Raw genomic sequence first — 19,165 nt, forward strand, 5'->3', positions numbered from 1 at the left:
TCCTGGTTAAGTTTTTGACACTTGTTGAAGAGTTTTACTCATAGGTGAATTGTCAAATTTCTTGAATTTTACTACCTTGTTCTGTGGTGTTAGCTTTTAATTCGCTTATTTATTACTCTTAAGGCTTATTTCCATTTTTTAAATAAATCACTTTGAGATTTCAAATATAACATGATTAAAAATTAAGCAAGTAACATAAACAAATAAAATGACCATTTTTATTCTCCTTGTGCTATAGCAAGTTCAGTTTCCTACTTAATCCCAGCTGGGGCAATTAGTTCCCGTATGGAAGCTGAACTCTATCTGGTGTCATAAACTTTCTGTGAAGGAACTAAAAAACTGAGATGATGCCTGAGCCTTAAATCCATGAGCTTATCTCACGGCATTATGATCAATATAATGTCATAGAGCCAAAGAGAGGGTAACATGAGGTGTAAGCAGTAGCAACATGGGTATATGTACAAAAGGCCCAGCCACTCATTTGCTGACTGCAGCCTTCACAAAAGATCCAAAACTGTATATGAAATGGTGCCACCATCTAGCTGCCCTTGGCATGTATTCCTGCGTTGACATCTGGGGAAAGGTTTCGTGAGCTGCTGTCAAATCAATGAATCCATACAAACAGCAGCTCTGTTCTACATTATCATCAATTACTGACAATCCTGCTGACATCCATCTGTCAGGTTTTGATGCTAATATGAAAAAATGAACCTTGAAATTACATATTGGTGTAAGAAACAATCCACTATATGGACAGTAAACCATGTACACAATGCTTGGCTAGGCTAGCTGAAAAATCCTGCCGACAGTTATGTGTTACTGTGTCCTATGGATTTTACCGCACAGAACTATTGGCAAGATTGCATTTATTGGCAAGATTGCAAAGGGTGCATCTAGACCAGGATGGATGAATCTGTCATTTCTGGTTTCTCTGAGTTTATGATTTTTAGGTCGTGAGTTCAATTCTCCCCATTTCCATATTAGCTTGATAATTTTTTTTTAAAGTCGCCATAAATTTTCATGCACAGTTTCATGTCCATTTCACCTAACATTGCAGTCAATATTTTGCTTTTTGTTGTTTGCAATATGCATTTTGCAAACAATTTCCCTTAATCATTTTTGTACATTGTTTCACTAATACATGCATTTTAGCATTCATTCCCTTAATATATGTGGTTTTCCCATGCTCTTTTTGGTTGGAGAACTTTTATTATGAAATTCAGAGAGGTTGCCTCATATGCCTGAAGACCCTAATAATATACAATCTTCACTTTTTCCTAACACCTTTTTGGATATTCCATGACCTTAACTCTCCTCCTTTTATTATGAAAGGCTATAGCTTTTGAATATTAGACTTTTCACATAGTGCATAATGTGGTAGGCTCCGAACATTACATAAGCTTTATTTCTCCAGTTCTCTTTCACTCTATCTCTCAACAAACCTCTGCTCTGTTGATTCCAAAAGGGTTAAGTGACCAAAGCCTTTGTTCACTTCCACTAATCTTCTTCTAAGTTTGCAAATGAATGCTTGGCGTACAGAAAACGAACTCTATTGTCACCTCTTGTCTTATTTCAAACCTAGATGTCTTCCCAATAATACTATTAAGTGTAGACATGGGAGTATCATTTTTAATTCCCCACAAGTCATAATTCTCTTTCCTTACTGTTCAGTCTCCTGGTGCTCTGAACACCTTCTCTTTTATTTCAATCACTGGTACTTTTACGTTCTAAAGGCAACTGATCAAGTCCCACCCACTGAAACTAGTGAAGATAACTGGCAAGACAGCCAGACCCAATGCTATTTTTCTAGAAAAAAAAGTGCCAGAACCTCCCTTCTACAGTGGTACCTCGGCTTACAAACGCTTCGGGTTACAAACTCTTCAGGTTACAGACTCCGCTAACCTGGAAGTAGTACCTCAGGTTAAGAACTTTACCTCAGGATTAGAACAGAAATCATGTGGTGGCAGCGGGAAGCCCCATTAGCTAAAGTGGTACCTCAGGTTAAGAACAGTTTCAGGTTAAGAACGGACCTCGGGAACGAATTAAGTTCTTAACCAGAGGTACCACTGTAATGGCAATGGCGCCTATCTGAGAGCTGCCAGAACTGAGTTCTGGTGAATTCCAGATGGAAAAAAGCCCTGGCCAGACCAAGCATTGTCACAACCAGGGCATTGTCCCAGAAGGATGGGAATGGCTGGTGGTGGCTCAGGAGGAACAACCAGATGGGGACCAAGAGGAAGAGGTGAGAACATTTCAGTGAAAATTCAGCATCGACTTTCTTTGTGTTTACCTTAATTTCAGGGTTGTGAAGGAGTGCTTGTAACCAATGTCTTTGCGCGGGGGGGGGGGGGGGAATACATCAAAGATCCCCAAAACAGTCAATGTGAACTATCTTTGGTAGCCACAGAATGCTTCCTGAACCAGATGTGAGAAACAATGGAATGGAGTATGGTAGAGAAAGGCATGGCTGGCTGGAACAGTGAACAGGAGCACTCTGTATTGTAATATTTTGTTGCAAATCTCACTTCTCCCCTCTGTTTCTGATAGTCAGGCATTTGTGCCGAAACAGCACCACATGAGGTTGCAGAAGTATGTATGTATGTATGTATGTATGTATGTATGTATGTATGTATGTATTTCATTTATCACTTACCAGGTAACTCAAAATGGCCTACATAATTCTCCTCCTACTCAGTTTATCCTCACCACCTACACTGTGGTAAGGCTGAGAGTGAGTAACTGGCCCAAGGTCACCCAGTGAGCTGCATGTCTGAGCAAGAGTTTAAAACCTTTCCTCCCAGGTCGTTAGATCTGCAGACATGCCACTCGCAGGGCTGATGCAGTGTTTGGGCCCAGAAGAAGCCATATGCCATCCCACGAGGGTAGTAAAAGAAGATCAAGATCTAATGTATCCTGGACTGGCTCAGCCTCGCTCTCTCTAGGCATATACAGAGGACCCAGCTATACAGCTGCAAATAAAATGGTTTAGGTGTGTTGTAAAGTGCATTATACAAATGTGGCACTAGATGGCAATGGTGAGCTATGGCAAATTCAATATATTTTTCAAAACATTTTTTTAAAGCATTTTCACGACATTTTTTATATGTGTCTAGATTCCACCAGAATGTCTTCTCACATGTTCACTGGCTTGGGATGAACACTCACATGTTCAATTGGCTTGACTTGAAGTGCAGAATGGAAGGATGTGTCCATTCATGCTAAATCTCAGCCTGGTGTAAAGAATGTATGTGGATTGCTCTGTTAAGCAGCAATCCTATACCCACTTATCTAGGAATAAGATCCATTGAATTCAATTATTTCTGAGTAGACTGCACTCAGTGTGCTGCAAAACACTTGTTCCAGTGGGCTCTGGCTTGGAGGACTGGTGAAAAAACTCGAGTTGTTTTGATATGTGGTCTCTTTTTTATTGCATTTCAAGAATTTTAATTCATGTTTTGGGAGCCTTCTTAAGCATTCCAGCAATGAGAGGCAAGACAGTGTAAAAATACTTAAATAAATAAACATGCAGATGCTGATTAGGTCATGTATTATGATTATGATTATTATTTGAATTTATATACAGTGGTACCTCGGGTTGCATACGCTTCAGGTTACATACGCTTCAGGTTACAGACTCTGCTAACCCAGAAATAGTGCTTCAGGTTAAGAACTTTGCTTCAGGATGAGAACAGAAATTGTGCTCTGGCAGCGCGGCAGCAGCAGGTGGCCCCATTAGCTAAAGTGGTCTTCAGGTTAAGAACAGTTTCAGGTTAAGTACGGACCTCCGGAACGAATTAAGTACTTAACCCGAGGTACCACTGTACTGCCCTATACCCAGAGGTCCCGGAGTGGTTCACAGAATATGCAAGCAAATCTGCTGACTCATGTATTCTGAGCAGGAAGGTTTGGCGTGAGCTTGCAGAGCGATGCCCGAGGAGCGGGGAAAACAGCCTATCATGTTGCCACTGTCTCGGCGCCAACCATTGGTGGAAGATGCAATGCATCAAAAGCAGCACAGGGACGCAATTGTGCAATGAGAAATTTCAAAACTTTAATGAACCATTTACAATAAACTCATTGGAAGGTAATTTAACGACATCACTTTTACAATTAAATATAGTGTTTTAGCATGCAAATGCAGCACATTAATTCCATGTCAGGATGGAAACTGAAGTGAAACTGAAGGGATTCTGATACATGAAAGTCATCTCAGTAATTTCTCATCACTCCATGGTGCTCTTAAGCAGCATAATGAAAGAATGAATTGATTTAAACAACATTTTGTTGGAGCAATGGTGTTTGTGGAATTAAATTAACTTGATGGTTTGTTGTGAGAGCCAGGCCTGGAATGGCATTATATTACTTCTGAAATTAATTTCCTTCCATCTCTGGAGTTGTTTTTGTTGTTGTTGTTTAGTTCCCTCCCTTATTTCCAGAACAGCAACTAAGGACTTCAGCACAAATCTTCCTGCATTTATCACTTCATTAGAATAAATGCAGATGTGCTTACTGCTATTCACACAGTCTGATTGTTAGGGATGGTAAATTCTGCAGGAAGTTTTAACTCTCTAGAGGACAATTCAGCCTATATCCATTTGATAATGGCCAGTTGTGTGGCAGTCTGCATATGTGACGAATATGAAAAACACCCCACATCATCCGACACATTTCCCCCCATTATGGAACACTGAATATATTAATGATGGTTGTATGTTATGTTTTATTAGATTAGGCTCTTTGGTATCAATCTGACTGCATTGTTACCAGGATGGAGCAAATTTGAAATCAGGATAAATCAGATATTCTCCGTCCTCCACCAGTCCCGGACTGTGGGCCGGGGGGAGGGGTGGCATTATTAATCCGGGAAGATTGTTCTTTCAGGGCTCTACCATCGCCATTGATCCCCGGCATTGAATGTGTTGGCCTAGTGTGGGGCTCTGAGGTGAGCTTGGCTGTCTGGCTGGTGTACCGGCAACCTAGCGCACCAGCAGCCACCCTGTCAGGCCTGCTGGAGGCGGTGGCTGGCTGGGCCTTGGAGTTCCCTAACCTATTGGTATTGGGGGACTTCAACATCCATGCTGATGCCACTCCCTCCTCACAGGCTCTGGACCTGGTGTCTTCCATGGCGACACTAGGGCTCTCCCAGTTTGTTTCGGGCCCCACACATCAAGCAGGCCACACGCTGGATTTGATCTTTGGCGTAGGTATAGATGTGATCATGTCTCCTTCGATGAAGGTGCCGTGGTCTGATCACTACGCTCTGAAAGCCAGGATTGACTTTCCACCCCCACCCTGCTTAGGTGGCGAGCCGATTTGGGCTCGCCCGCAGAGGCTGATGGACCCTGATAGATTCCGTCAGGCCTTGCGGGACCTTGCTCCCCCTGGCGACTCTTTGACTAAGCTTGTTGAGGGCTGCAATATCCAGCTCCTGGCAGCCATCGATGAGATCCCACCGAAGCGCCCTCTGCGACCCCGCAGAAACCGGGCTCCCTGGTTTACCGAGGAGCTCCGGAAAATGAAGCGGCACCTCAGACAGCTAGAGCGAGTGTGGCGGGGTGCCCGTGACAGAGGCTCAAGAACATCTTATAGGGCTTCTATGAAAACCTATGAGATGGCGGTGAAGGCCGCTAAGAAGTCTTACTTCTCGGCCTCCATTGCATCCGCTAGCTCTCGCCCGGCGCAATTATTTAGTATAATCAGGTCTTTAACGTCCCTTGAGGGACAGCCAAATTTAAATAACAATTTGACACACAGCTGTGAGGCATTTGCGAGCTTTTTTGCTGAGAAGGTCTTGTTGCTCCGCCATGACCTCCCTGCCAATTTGGATACAATAAAGGAACTGGAGGCCCCTCGACTGTCCTCGGGTCCAGTATTGGACCACTTTGACCAGATATCCCCAGCCGATGTGGACAGACTCCTCCGAGCTGGAAAGCCCACCACCTGTCCTCTCGACCCGTGCCCGTCTTGGCTGATTAGAGCGTGTCCAGACGAGGTGCGGGCCCTCCTAGGGGATATCATCAATTTGTCCCTTGGCACGGGGACATTCCCAGGGGAACTGAAGGAGGCAGTGGTGCGCCCGCTCTTAAAGAAAACATCATTAGATCCTTTAGATCTATCCAATTACTGCCCGGTTTCGAATCTTCCATTCCTGGGTAAGGTGATTGAGAGAGCGGTTGCTGAACAGCTTGGTGGGTTTCTGGATGAAACATCGGCTCTGGATCCATTCCAGTCCGGCTTCCGCGCTGGTCATGGGACCGAGACGGCTCTGGTTGCCCTAACAGATGATCTTCGTAGACAGCTGGATCGAGGCGGGTCGGGGCTGCTGATTCTTCTAGATCTATCAGCAGCTTTTGACATGGTCGATCACAAACTTCTGGACCACCGCCTTGCTGACGTGGGGATCCAGGGCACAGTCCTTCAATGGCTGCGCTCGTTTTTCTCTGGTCGGGGACAGAGGGTGGCGCTTGGGGGGGAATTGTCATCGCGCCACTCCTTGGTGTGTGGAGTGCCTCAGGGTGCGATACTCTCCCCGACAAAGTCACCCAAATCTGCTCATTTTGCTTTGCACCCACCATACCACAACCAACATTGTCAAGGAAGGTGCAGGGATTTTATTGGGGGTGAAAACAGAGATGGGAAAGTCACCTTCCAGCAGCTTTGAGATCCAGTCTATTATCATAACTCCAGCTGCTTTTGGACTACAACTCCCATCATCCCTCGCTAACAGGACCAGAGGTCAGGGATGATGGGAATTGGAGTCCCCAAACAGCTGGAGACCCAAGTTTGGCCAACACTGAGCTAGCACAATATTGCCAACCCTGACTTAGTAGTCAGTAACTGTAGGTCTCCAGGGTTTCAGACAGGAGTTTTTACCAGCCCTTCATGGATGTGTAAGAGATTGATTCTGGCACCTTTAACTGTATTGGTCTGAATATAAGCCACACTCCCCCCCACACCCATTCCAACTGTGAAATTCCAACTGTGAAAAGTTGATGTGTGGCTTAAATTCTCAACCTTACAATGTCGCTGCTGAAACAGACATACGGTAAAGCGGAACGGATGTGAGTGCCTGCAAATTTTTAAGGGAGTGGCTTATATTTGGGTGCGGCTTATATTCAGGCCAATACGGTACATACAGTGCATATCTTCTGCCACAGGTATATGTGCTTTTCCTTACTTTGAAATAAGAATAAATTACATGAATTACAATATTGGCTTTCTTTTCCTCCACTTGTTTACATTGGCTTGTTTCCTCATAAGTCTACATCAGTCTTCTTTTTCTGCCCAGAATTAAATAATTTGATATGAAACAAACAGCATAAGGTTTTTTATATTAAAAAACCCCCACGTTTTGTGTGTGGAGATGAATAGAATTGTTTCATCACATAAGGGTCTATTGTGACTAGACTTGCCTGACTCCCCCATTAAATCTTGAAAGAGGCCAAACCTGCTGAAACTCAAATGTTCTCTTCTGGAAAATTTAAACCTCTTCAAAACATTAACTTCCTCTTCATTTAATTTTTTATTGCAAGGGGTTTACAACTAGATTGCATGGCCCTGGGATGATTAATTTAATGCAATTCTTTCTTTTGTTCTTTGATCAACTCTGCTCATTTTCAATCCTGATTTAATTGCACTTTTCAAAAAATCATCTGCTGCCTGTCTCTTCGTATATCCCACTCCAGGCAGTAAAAATCTGCCCAAGAAATTGTCTTGTTGCCCTGGGTTTATTGGAAGCTACATCTACCCACCATTAATGGAAAAAGATAATGCTTCTGCCCCCTTTTAATGTCACCCCTGTTGATCGTGAGCTCTCTGTAAATCATCAGGCCACACGTAATGAAAGAAACTTCATTAGCAGAGAAATCCTGCTATATCATACTTTTTACCTGAATGGGTTCATCTCCCTAACCTCTACCAGAGTTCAAACATAAGACAAGTTTCTTTGACCGCAAAGGAGGAGGAAAAAAGTGAGGTGCAGTTGGCAGCATTAGGCTTTATATTAGTTCCTGAATCATTTGTTATTGTGAATGAGGAAGAATGAAGACAAAAGATGGAAAGGCCTATATCACAAATGAAATAGTAATTTCATAGTAATGAAGGCTATTAAAATGGATGCATTCATGCTAGTCTGATGTGTGTGCACATTCCAAGGATTCACCAGTCAACAAGCTGAGCTCATACATGTACAGTGGTACCTCGGGTTAAGTACTTAATTCGTTCCGGAGGTCCGTTCTTAACCTGAAACTGTTCTTAACCTGAAGCACCATTTTAGCTAATGGGGCCTCCTGCTGCTGCCGCGCCATCGGAGCACGATTTCTGTTCTCATCCTGAAGCAAAGTTCTTAACCTGAGGTACTATTTCTGGCTTAGTGGAGTCTGTAACCTGAAGCATATGTAACCTGAAATGTATGTAACCCGAGGTACCACTGTACAGAGTTGCCTTTCCATTGCTATGGAATACAGTGGTTATTCTAGGCAGAGACTGTCTTTCTACACAGAGCTAGATTACAGTCACCAGTCACTAGTTATTCACTGGTGATTTTTCTCCCTCCTCACAACAACCCTGTGATAGGTTAGGCCCAGTATCAGCCATTGGGCTTCATGGCTGATTAGGGATTTGAACCCTGGTCTCCCAAGTCCTAGTCTGATACTGTAACTGCTACACCACATTAGCCAAAACAGCACTACACACATACAAGAGGAAAGAATCACAAGGATTGGGGGAACTCCAACTTTTGCAGGTGTACAACCCTTCTCTCCATGCACCTATTTAAATAACAGCGCAATGAGGACTGAGCGTGCTCAATGGCTTTGGAATGTTAACTGACTGTTGGAGGCAGGGAATATGCAAAACTTGGTGGAGGGAGCACTGAATGAGTTGGAATCCTGCACAAGAGTGCTTCTCACTGCAATGTTTGGTTGCAGGTCTTCCTTCTATACAGTGGTAACTCGGGTTACATACGCTTCAGGTTACATACGCTTCAGGTTACATACGCTTCAGGTTACATACGCTTCAGGTTACAGACTCCGCTAACCCAGAAATAGTGCTTCAGGTTAAGAACTTTGCTTCAGGATGAGAACAGAAATCGTGCTCCGGTGGCGCGGCAGCAGCAGGAGGCCCCATTAGCTAAAGTGGTGCTTCAGGTTAAGAACAGTTTCAGGTTAAGTACGGACCTCCAGAATGAATTAAGTACTTAACCCGAGGTACCACTGTACAACTAACATTTTAGTCTCCCAACTATTACTGACATCTGTCCATTCAGAATACATGCTAATATTGCTGCTTACTGGGAAGAAAAAGGGGAGAGGAAAGGTGGTGGGGAGGTTAGTGCAGTAAAGAAATGCACCTGCAGTGGTGCATAACTGGCTCTGCTGCTGTGTTTGCGCTATGCTGACTTCCCCACCGCCTGGCTCCTCCTCCTTCTCCTTGCCAATATGCAGTAGCAACACAGCTGTCAGGAGGTCAGGTGAGTACCACTGCCCCAACAAACTCTCTGCTACTGCTAATTAATAAGAATTACTGTGCTTGTTCAGACCAAATTTCCATCTCATCCAACAGTCTGTTTCCCATGCAGGTGGACAGAAACCTCTGCAAAGCTGATAAGCAGTGCTTGAACCACTCGAAGCCTGTTGTTCTTTGGCCTCCAGCGTAAGTTGTATTTTTGAGGCTAATAGGTAATAGCCGTTGATAAATCAGGCTTCAGATCTGGAGCAGTAACGCGGCTGTATTATTTTATGTGGATAATCCTTCATAACAATATTCCTCTTTAAATATTACACTGCCAGCGATAAATAAAAAGAGTGGCAAGCAACATTCATGCAGTTGCCAAAGGCATGCCCCAAGTCCTGTAGAAGATAACACATTGCTACATTCTTTGTACAAAAGCAACGATTATTGTGAAGATATTAATAATGGGATTTTACAAATATAATTCCCGGCTTTTTAAGATGACTGTGTATGGAGACTTTGTACAGCTTCCATTCCCCCCACCCCCGATTTTCCTTTGAAAGCTTAAGGCAGATTTATCACTAATCCCGAGTGCTTTTAATAGTAAACAGCTTCATTAAGATATATTTTCCATTTTCTTGACAAAAGGTACACAAAAAAACATTTGCTACAGAAATAAATGTCATCAAGGAAACGTTCTTAGAAATGGGAGGAAGAGACTAGTACTTTTTCTCTTCTTCCTACTTCACTATAATATTTTCAATTTCTCACAAGGAAAGGTTCCATAGAATGGGATTGTATTTGCTCATTGCCACATGGTACAGATACAGGCAATCTGTAGAACCCCTATTTAGGTTTCAGTGCTCATGGGTACCAAGCATATGACGGGGTTTTAGGGCATGCCCCAACCCTTAATTATGGCACACAATCAGGTTATACTGGCCAATCAAAGCATGATTACCATCGGTCCAAAGAGCAGCTCTTCTAAATATGCCTACATCTTTTAGTGTCAATCAGGGACATATGAGCATAAAAAGTAGAGCCATTTATTTAACTAATTTAAGAAATTTATATACAGATTAATTATTAGCATTTCCAAGGGGCGCACATGAAAATAAACTGGACAGAGAATAAAACAACCAAAAAGCATCATAAAACCAAACATAAACCTGAACACTATCTGGGATTCATGGCTGGAGTGCAGGATGGTGTCAGGGGAGTGGGGCTAGCGCTCACATTCCCAAAGGCCCCTTCATGTGTTTGGGATTCATGGAGGATAAAGCTATCAATAGCTTCTAGCCATGATGGTTATGTTTTGTCTCCATGGTTGAAGGCAGTTGCTGGGAAGCACACAGGTGGTGAGTGCTGCTGTGCTCAAAACCAGCAGGGGGGGCCCACCCCCATTCTCCCCCTCACATGAGACTAACTGCATGGGGAGTGAATGACTGAACAGGGCTACAGACATGAAAATAGCAATGATGTGTGTGTTGGGGGATATAATATGGAAAGGATTGACGGGGCAGCCGTGACAGAAGAAGTTGATTAGTTGGCACACCCAGGAGGAAAAACCTTGTGTTTGGAGCCATCTTTCACCCATGCTGGCTGTGTCTAAGGACACCAGGTTGGGGGAGGCTGGCTCAAAACATGAGCGCTTCTCTCCAGTTTCTTTTAGCCTGAAACTCCTTCCTCTATTATAGAGTTTATTGCAGAGATTTCTAAACACCATGTGATGCATTGCGCAGAACTGCAGTGACACACTTTTAATTATATCTGCTCCTCATAACTTTCCCTCAATTTGCATTTCCCAGTTTATGTTTTACAGTCTTAGTGTTCCTAGAGTGAATTTGTATACATAGTTCATTGTCTTGTTTACAAGATAAACCCAATCAGAAGGCTGCTATTAACCCAATTCATTTACAGGAGGTGTTTTCTAAGCAAAGTTAGATTACGGCAATTGTTCATCATTAATTTTGTTAATAGATGTTTATTCATTTGTATTACCTTGTAAACAAGGCACTGTATTATACAGTAGACACACTGCCAAACTTCAGACGCTGCTTAATGTCCTCATTTTATTATGTATAATCACAACACTTCCAAGAACCCATGACTAATATCCTTGAGGCAGAGTTCTTTGTGAATTTTGAAGAACCAAGAAGCTGGGCTTTGGAAACTATTCTGAATATTACAAATCGTCACCTATATCAGAACCTCAAGAAAACGAAAAGTGAATTATTGAGGCAAATAGCTTAGCAAGTTTCAGGGAAAAGGGGGATTAGACACATATGAATTCTGTAAGAAAAACATCTGCAGTTACACTAGACAGGATAAAATTACAAGGTCTACCAGTCCCTATGCTTCAAGGCATAAGCTGATCTTCAGCTTGAGTCAGGGATACATTTTCCCCCATGGGAATTTATAATGCAATTATTTGCATTGTAAGAGTTTAAACCTTCTTCCGATAAATTCACCAGACACCACCAGACACAGGATACCACAATCATCTATCAGCCTGTTTTAGTAGGGACTCAACAGGCGGAAGCGTTTAAGCAGCAGGACTGAATAGGGTTGCCATATTTCAAACTTTTGGGCCAAACTGCTGACATGGCCTACCATATGTATGGATTTTCCTGGACGTTTTTTCCTGATTTTCACCGGGACACTGCTGCTCACTGCAGTACAGTGGTACCTCGCAAGACAAAATTAATTCGTTCTGCGAGTTTTTTCGTCTTGCAAATTTTTCGTCTTGCGAAGCACGGAACTGCACCTCTTCAAGCAATGCACCCTGGGTATTAACTGTTTTAAGAAAAAGGAAACAAACTTGCAAGACGTTTTCGTCTTGCAAAGCAAGCCCATAGGGAAATTCATCTTGCGAAGCAACTCAAAAAACGTAAAACTCTTTCGTCTTGCGAGTTTTTCGTCTTACGAGGCATTCGTCTTGCGAGGTACCACTGTATTCTGGATATATCTGGGAAAATTTGGACGTATGGCAACCCTAACTGAATATATTCCATATCCCCTAGATAACCTCTGGATTTCTGCACTCCTAAGGAAGCACAACCAACAGCATGATGATATGTCTGCTTACTTGGAAGCAAATCCCACTAATTTAATAGGACTTACTTCTATGCAAGTATGCAAGAGGATGCAGCCCAAGAGATAACCAAGAAGTCGGCATGCTGAAGATTCCAGATAAGCAGAAACACTGTTGCATAGTGTTGCATTGTCAGATGGCTACCAACAATTTAACATCCCCAAACTGCCATAATTAGTACCATGCAGGACCAACTTGGATGGTTTTAAAAGAGAAATTCATGGAAGATAAGTAGCTACTAACCATGGTGATGGTTGTGTTCTTCCTGTCAGAAGCAGCATGCCTTTGAAGCTGCCCAAAATAGCTGGGGCAACACAGTCAGATGGGCGAGGTACAAATAAGAATATGGTGATGAAAAATTATTTGAGATCCACTTCGCTGAGTGCCATAGTATATTTCCTTAACAGAACGATAGAGGGCTGCTTTTTCCTCAAGCCTCATTACCCTTCCCCCATTGCCAACTACAGTGTGTACCATTCCTTCCACCAAATTGTGTCCTCATTACTTCACCTTTCCCATCAAATCTGGCAACCGTAGTGTTATGTACTGAGTTGAATAGGATCCAAACTGCAGCAGTCTGATTGGTCCTAGAACAATAGGATCCAAAAGGCAGCAGTCTGATTGGTCCTAGAACAATAGGATTCAGAATGCAGCAGTCTGATTGGTCCTAGAACAATGCAGCAGTATGATTGGTTGGCAGGAACTACCCAATCATGCTCCAGATAGAAGTGAATCCACAACCTGATTGGCTTACAGTAGAATTCCGGAATTAGCCAATCATGTGCAGCCCATTGTGTAAATAATGTATATAAAGCAGATACTTTGAGGGGACTTTCATTCATTCCTCCTCACCACTATGAGCTGAATAAAGAGCATGAAATCACTTCGCGACTCTGAGTATATTTCACTGGCGACGAGGATGGGATCCCGCTGAGCTGACTGCCACACACAGCACCGCAGCACCGCCACCTGCCGCACCGCTGCCTCGCACCGTGTATCCAGGCTTCAGCTCCGGGACACAAGGAACTCAGAATGGCAACCGACAACAGCTTCTCGCCATTCAACCCAGCATCTGGAGACTGGGAAGCGTACGCCTCCCGTTTCACCTTCCTCCTAGAAGCCAAAGGGGTCACCGACGAAGAAGACGCCAAGAAGAGGGCGATATTCTTCAGCGTCTGCGGAGAGGAGACGTTTGAAATCGCCCGGGCTCTCCTTGCGCCTGAAGACGTCGCTACTGTTCCATACAAAACAATAATGGAACAGCTGAAGGGGCACTTTTCGCCGCAGCCCTCAGTGGTGGCTCGTCGAAATGCCTTCTACGCAAAGCGGCAAGCCCCTGGGGAAACCATAACTGGGTTTGTGACCTCTCTCCGCCAAGCTGCCCGGTTCTGCAACTTCTCTTTTTTTAAAAAAATATTTTTTATTAAACAGTTTTTATAATCACACAAACATAACATAAAAACAGCAAATACATAAACAAACAAAAACAAAAACAAAACAAAAAACAAGTATCATTTCATATCTTAATTTCATATACCTTTCTTCCCCGACTTCCTCATGCCTCCCTTTTCTGTATTCCAGATTCTAATCAATTGTTCAGCAAATCTTCCCTTATTTTACTTTAAGTTTAAGTTAATCTTCCTTATTCTCCTTGTCTTAACCATTACTAATAGTAACCATTTACTTTCCAGTCCAACATCATTCTAACTTTCATTAATTTTGTAATATTTCTTTAGATAGTCCTTGAACTTTTTCCATTCTTCTTCCGCTGCTTCTCTTCCCTGGTTTCGGATTCTGCTCGTCATTTCTGCCAAGCCCATGTAGTCCATCACCTTCATCTGCCATTCTTCCAGTGTGGGTAGATCCTGTGTCTTCCAGTACTTTGCAATGAGTATTCTAGCTGCTGTTGTAGCATACATAAAGAAAGTTATATCCGTCTTTAACACCCCTTGGCCGACAATGCCCAAGAGAAAGGCCTCTGGTTTCTTTGGGAAGGTATATTTAAATACCTTTTTAAGTTCATTATAGATCATTTCCCAGAATGCCTTAATCTTCGGGCACGTCCACCAAAGGTGAAAAAATGTACCTTCCTTTTCTTTACGGTTCTGCAACTTCTCAGAGCTGGAGAACATGCTTCGTGACCGCCTCATTGGTGGCCTGAAGGATGAGAAGCTGCAACGACGCCTCTACGCTAAGAAGGACCTAACGTTCCAGGTCGCTCTGGAGGAGGCCCTGGCAACGGAAGCTGCCGAGAGGTCGACGCAAGAGGCACGGCCGAGCCAGCTGTCCCAACCGAGGGTCCACCACGAAGACCTCACCGACGACTCAGGATCCGACAGGGAGGAGGTGCACCGAGTACAGCAGCGCACTCAAGCAGCCCACATACCACAGCTGCCTCGACGAGAAGGAGGGAACTGCGCAAGCTGTGGAGAAAGTCACGAGAGGAGGACCTGCCGTTTCCGCAACGCAGAGTGCAGGCAGTGCAGAAAATTGGGACACATCGCCCGGGTGTGTCGGGCTCGGCCCACCCGACGCCAGGCATCAGATGACCAATCCAAGAGCCCCAGGTCCCGGGGCCCAACGCACCAAGGCAACTCGACAGAGCTCACGGACTTCCAGGTATACCAGTTGCCCCACCCCAACGTAGAGAAAATTTATGTTGACGTACAGATAGAGGGGGCCCCATGCCACATGGAGCTTGACACGGGTTCAATTCTATCCATAATCTCGGCAAGGACCTTAAGGAAACTGTGTCCTACTGGGGGTCCCAAACTCAGGCCGGCCCCATTCACCCTCCGGGACTTCCAAAAACGTAAGGTCCCCACAATGGGGGTGGGGACCTTCAGGGTGCAATACCGAGGGCGGACGCGGCAACTGGACTTGCTTGTGGTCAAGGGCCCCTACATTAGCTTACTGGGATTGGCATGGTTTGGACCACTGGGGCTAGCCGTCACCGGGGTGAACCACACTAGCTTACAAGTGGACGTGGACGCCATATGCAAGGAATTTCCGGGGGTTTTCGATGGGAAATTGGGACAGTATACGGGCCCCCCCATTGCTCTACAGCTTGACCCCACAGTACGACCGGTCAGGCTCAAGGCCCGCCGGGTCCCGTTCGCCCTGAAACCCCGTATAGACGAGGAATTGGACCGGCTCGTGGAGCAAGGAGTGCTGGAGCCGGTGCCTAATGCCCCCTGGGAAACCCCAATCGTCACGCCCGTCAAGCCTAATGGTTCAGTCCGCATCTGCGCAGACTACAAATGTACCATAAACAAGGCCCTCACGGCCCATGCATACCCAGTGCCAGTGGTCAGCCATGTTCTTGCCACCCTGGCTGGGTCGAAAATTTTTGGCAAGCTGGACTTGGCCCAAGCATATCAACAGCTGCCAGTAGATGAGGCCACAGCAGAGGCACAGACGATTGTGACGCACAGAGGAGCATTCAGGGTAAAGCGGCTGCAATTCGGTGTCAGCGTGGCACCAGGCATATTCCAGAATCTAATGGACTCTCTACTTAAAGGGATTCCTGGCGTCACCCCCTTCTTCGATGATGTGTTGATTGCCGGGCCCACACCAGAGGAGTTTGAGGACCGCCTCCGCACCGTTCTGCACCGTTTCCAGACGGCGGGTCTCAAGGTGAAGCGGGAAAAATGTCTACTAGGAGTGCCTCAGGTGGACTTTCTGGGATTTATGGTGGACGCAGAAGGGGTCCACCCGACTGGGGACAAGGTACGGGCCATTTGTGATGCCCCAGCGCCCAAGAACAAGACTGAACTTCAGGCCTTCTTGGGACTATTGAACTTTTACCATTCCTTCCTTCCCCACAAGGCGGCGGTAGCAGAGCCCCTACACAGACTCCTGGACAAGCGGGCCCCTTGGGTGTGGGGCCAGCGCCAGGAGGCCGCATTCCAGGCAGTCAAGGACTTGCTTGTCTCAAACTCGGTCTTGGTACACTTCGACGAGAGGCTGCCGGTGGTGCTAGCATGTGATGCCTCGCCCTATGGAATTGGCGCTGTCCTGGGACACCAACTCCCGGATGGAAGAGAGGTACCGGTGGCATACTTTTCCCAGACATTCAACGCAACCGAGCGGAACTACTCGCAAATTGACAAGGAGGGTCTGGCAATCGTGAAGGGAGTAAAAAAATTCCATGATTTCTTGTACGGGCGGCCCTTCACCGTGGTGACTGACCACAAGCCGCTGCTTGGCTTATTTGCCCCTGAAAAGCAGACCCCCCAAGTGCTGTCTCCTCGCGTCCTCAGGTGGTCAATTTTCCTTGCCAGCTACCAGTATGCACTGATTCACCGTCCGGGGAAGGCGATGGGCCATGCGGATGCCCTCAGCAGGCTACCACTACCGGAAACAGGCCCCGACCCAGCACCTGCACAAGAGGTTATGAGCCTGGAGCTGCTTCCCGACCGCCCCATTCAGGCACAAGAAGTTGCACACCATTCCAAGAAAGATAGGGTCATCTCCCGGGTCCTGGACTGGGTGTGGAGGGGATGGCCCAGCAGCAGCCCCGGGCCAGAATTCGCCGGCTACACAACCCGCAAACATGAACTGTCGGCCCACAAGGGGTGCCTGTTATGGGGAAGCAGGGTCGTTGTTCCCCAGCCCCTCCGCAAAAGGGTCCTCACAGCCCTACACGAGACACACCCAGGGGTAGTAAGAATGAAGGCCCTTGCCAGGAGTTATGTGTGGTGGCCGGGGATCGACGGAGAGATAGAGGCCTGGGTCAAACACTGCCAGGCCTGCCAAGAATCCCGCCCAGATCCCCCAAGGGCCCCAGTCCAGTCCTGGGAGTCCGCCAGAGCACCATGGTCACGCCTGCATGTGGACTTCGCTGGCCCCTTTCAGGGGAAAACATTCTTCATAGTGGTGGACTCCTACACCAAATGGCTGGAAGTCGCACTGGTACCGTCCACTTCTACGTCTGCAGCCATCCGGGTACTACGCAGGCTGTTTGCAACCCACGGGCTCCCTGACACTCTCGTCTCAGACAACAGGACTGCATTTACGTCAGGAGAATTCCAAACCTTCACAGCGCAGAACGCCATCCGCCACATCCGTTCGGCGCCATTCCATCCTGCCACCAATGGCCAAGCAGAACGCATGGTGCGGACCACCAAGGACACCCTTCGCCGCATGACGCAAGGGGATTGGGAGTACCGCCTTGCCACATGCCTTCTAGCACAGCACAGCACCCCCAGCTCAACAACTGGCCGGAGCCCCGCTGAACTACTAATGGGTCGGCGCCTTGCAATCAGATTGGACCGCATTCACCCCGATAGAGCTCAGGATGAGGTAGTGGTGGGGGAAGGCAGGAACCCCCGGACCTTCGAGGCCCAGGACCCAGTGTACGCAAAGAATTTTGGGGCAGGCCCAGCATGGGTACCCGCCACAGTCACCAGGGTCACTGGCCCCGTGTCGTACGAGGTGCTAACAGATGGGGGGCAATGCTGGCGCCGCCACTGCGACCAGATACGGCGATGATTCCCGGGAGAAAACCAGGAGGAGGAAAGGTCAGAGGAGTCCCAAGGGAACAGAGGGGCAGTGAGGCCCATAGAGCACGAGGGGCCAGCAGGAGAGGCAGAATCAGTAAATACAGAGAGGACCTGCGAGGCCGAAAGGACACCGGAACCAGAACCACGACTGAGCGAGCCGGTTGCGCCAGACCAAATAGCCCCATCACAGCCAGCATCCTTGGAACACGAGCCAGAACCTGAACCCCGGACCAGGGAACACCCCAGGCCGCAACGCACACGTAGGCCGCCAGCGTACCTCGAGGACTATGAATGCGACCTCCCGGGCAGGACTGGAACTTAGAGGGGAGGGGTGTTATGTACTGAGTTGAATAGGATCCAAACTGCAGCAGTCTGATTGGTCCTAGAACAATAGGATCCAAAAGGCAGCAGTCTGATTGGTCCTAGAACAATAGGATTCAGAATGCAGCAGTCTGATTGGTCCTAGAACAATGCAGCAGTATGATTGGTTGGCAGGAACTACCCAATCATGCTCCAGATAGAAGTGAATCCACAACCTGATTGGCTTACAGTAGAATTCCGGAATTAGCCAATCATGTGCAGCCCATTGTGTAAATAATGTATATAAAGCAGATACTTTGAGGGGACTTTCATTCATTCCTCCTCACCACTATGAGCTGAATAAAGAGCATGAAATCACTTCGCGACTCTGAGTATATTTCACGTAGAGTGAATTTTTTTCTGGATGTAGTCCTCAGGTATATGCCAGGCAGCTGTTTGACCCTTTCTCTCAGTTTAGCCTGTCAACTCCAGCATACAATAATTGCATGCTGTCAGAGGCTCAGGAGCAGAAGCACAGGGGAGAGAGCAAATAGAGAGCGGAGGAGAGGAATCCGAGGGGAGCGTAGGGGAATATGACAGTGACCCGAGAGATTCCATGAGCTTCTCCAGCAAATCAGAAGATTCCCAGAAGGGGGCGCCTATGGTAAGGGCAAGGGGGGGTCCCAGGGGGGACGCTCCAGAAACAAGGGGGCAGCGGGGACTCCCAAGGGAGCAGCGGAGGATCAGGACCAGTTCCCCCACCAGAGCACAGTGGGGGGGAAGAGTCACATGAGTCAGGACCAGCCTCTCCTCCAGC

General features: G+C 46.4%; 1 protein-coding gene across 1 annotated transcript; it reads left to right on the forward strand.

The window, feature by feature from the left end:
• Nucleotides 1-2,125: 2,125 nt before the first annotated feature.
• LOC128403032 (uncharacterized protein K02A2.6-like) lies at nucleotides 2,126-18,162 on the forward strand. Its single transcript, XM_053367611.1, has 4 exons — nucleotides 2,126-2,242; nucleotides 9,578-9,651; nucleotides 15,427-17,272; nucleotides 17,894-18,162. Exons 1-4 carry the CDS (start codon nucleotides 2,126-2,128, stop codon nucleotides 18,035-18,037), a joined length of 2,181 nt encoding a protein of 726 aa, XP_053223586.1. The 3' UTR covers nucleotides 18,038-18,162.
• The last annotated feature ends 1,003 nt before the right edge of the window (nucleotides 18,163-19,165 follow it).

This window comes from Podarcis raffonei, chromosome 1 (assembly GCF_027172205.1).
Source record: "Podarcis raffonei isolate rPodRaf1 chromosome 1, rPodRaf1.pri, whole genome shotgun sequence".
NCBI classification, from domain to species: domain Eukaryota; kingdom Metazoa; phylum Chordata; class Lepidosauria; order Squamata; family Lacertidae; genus Podarcis; species Podarcis raffonei.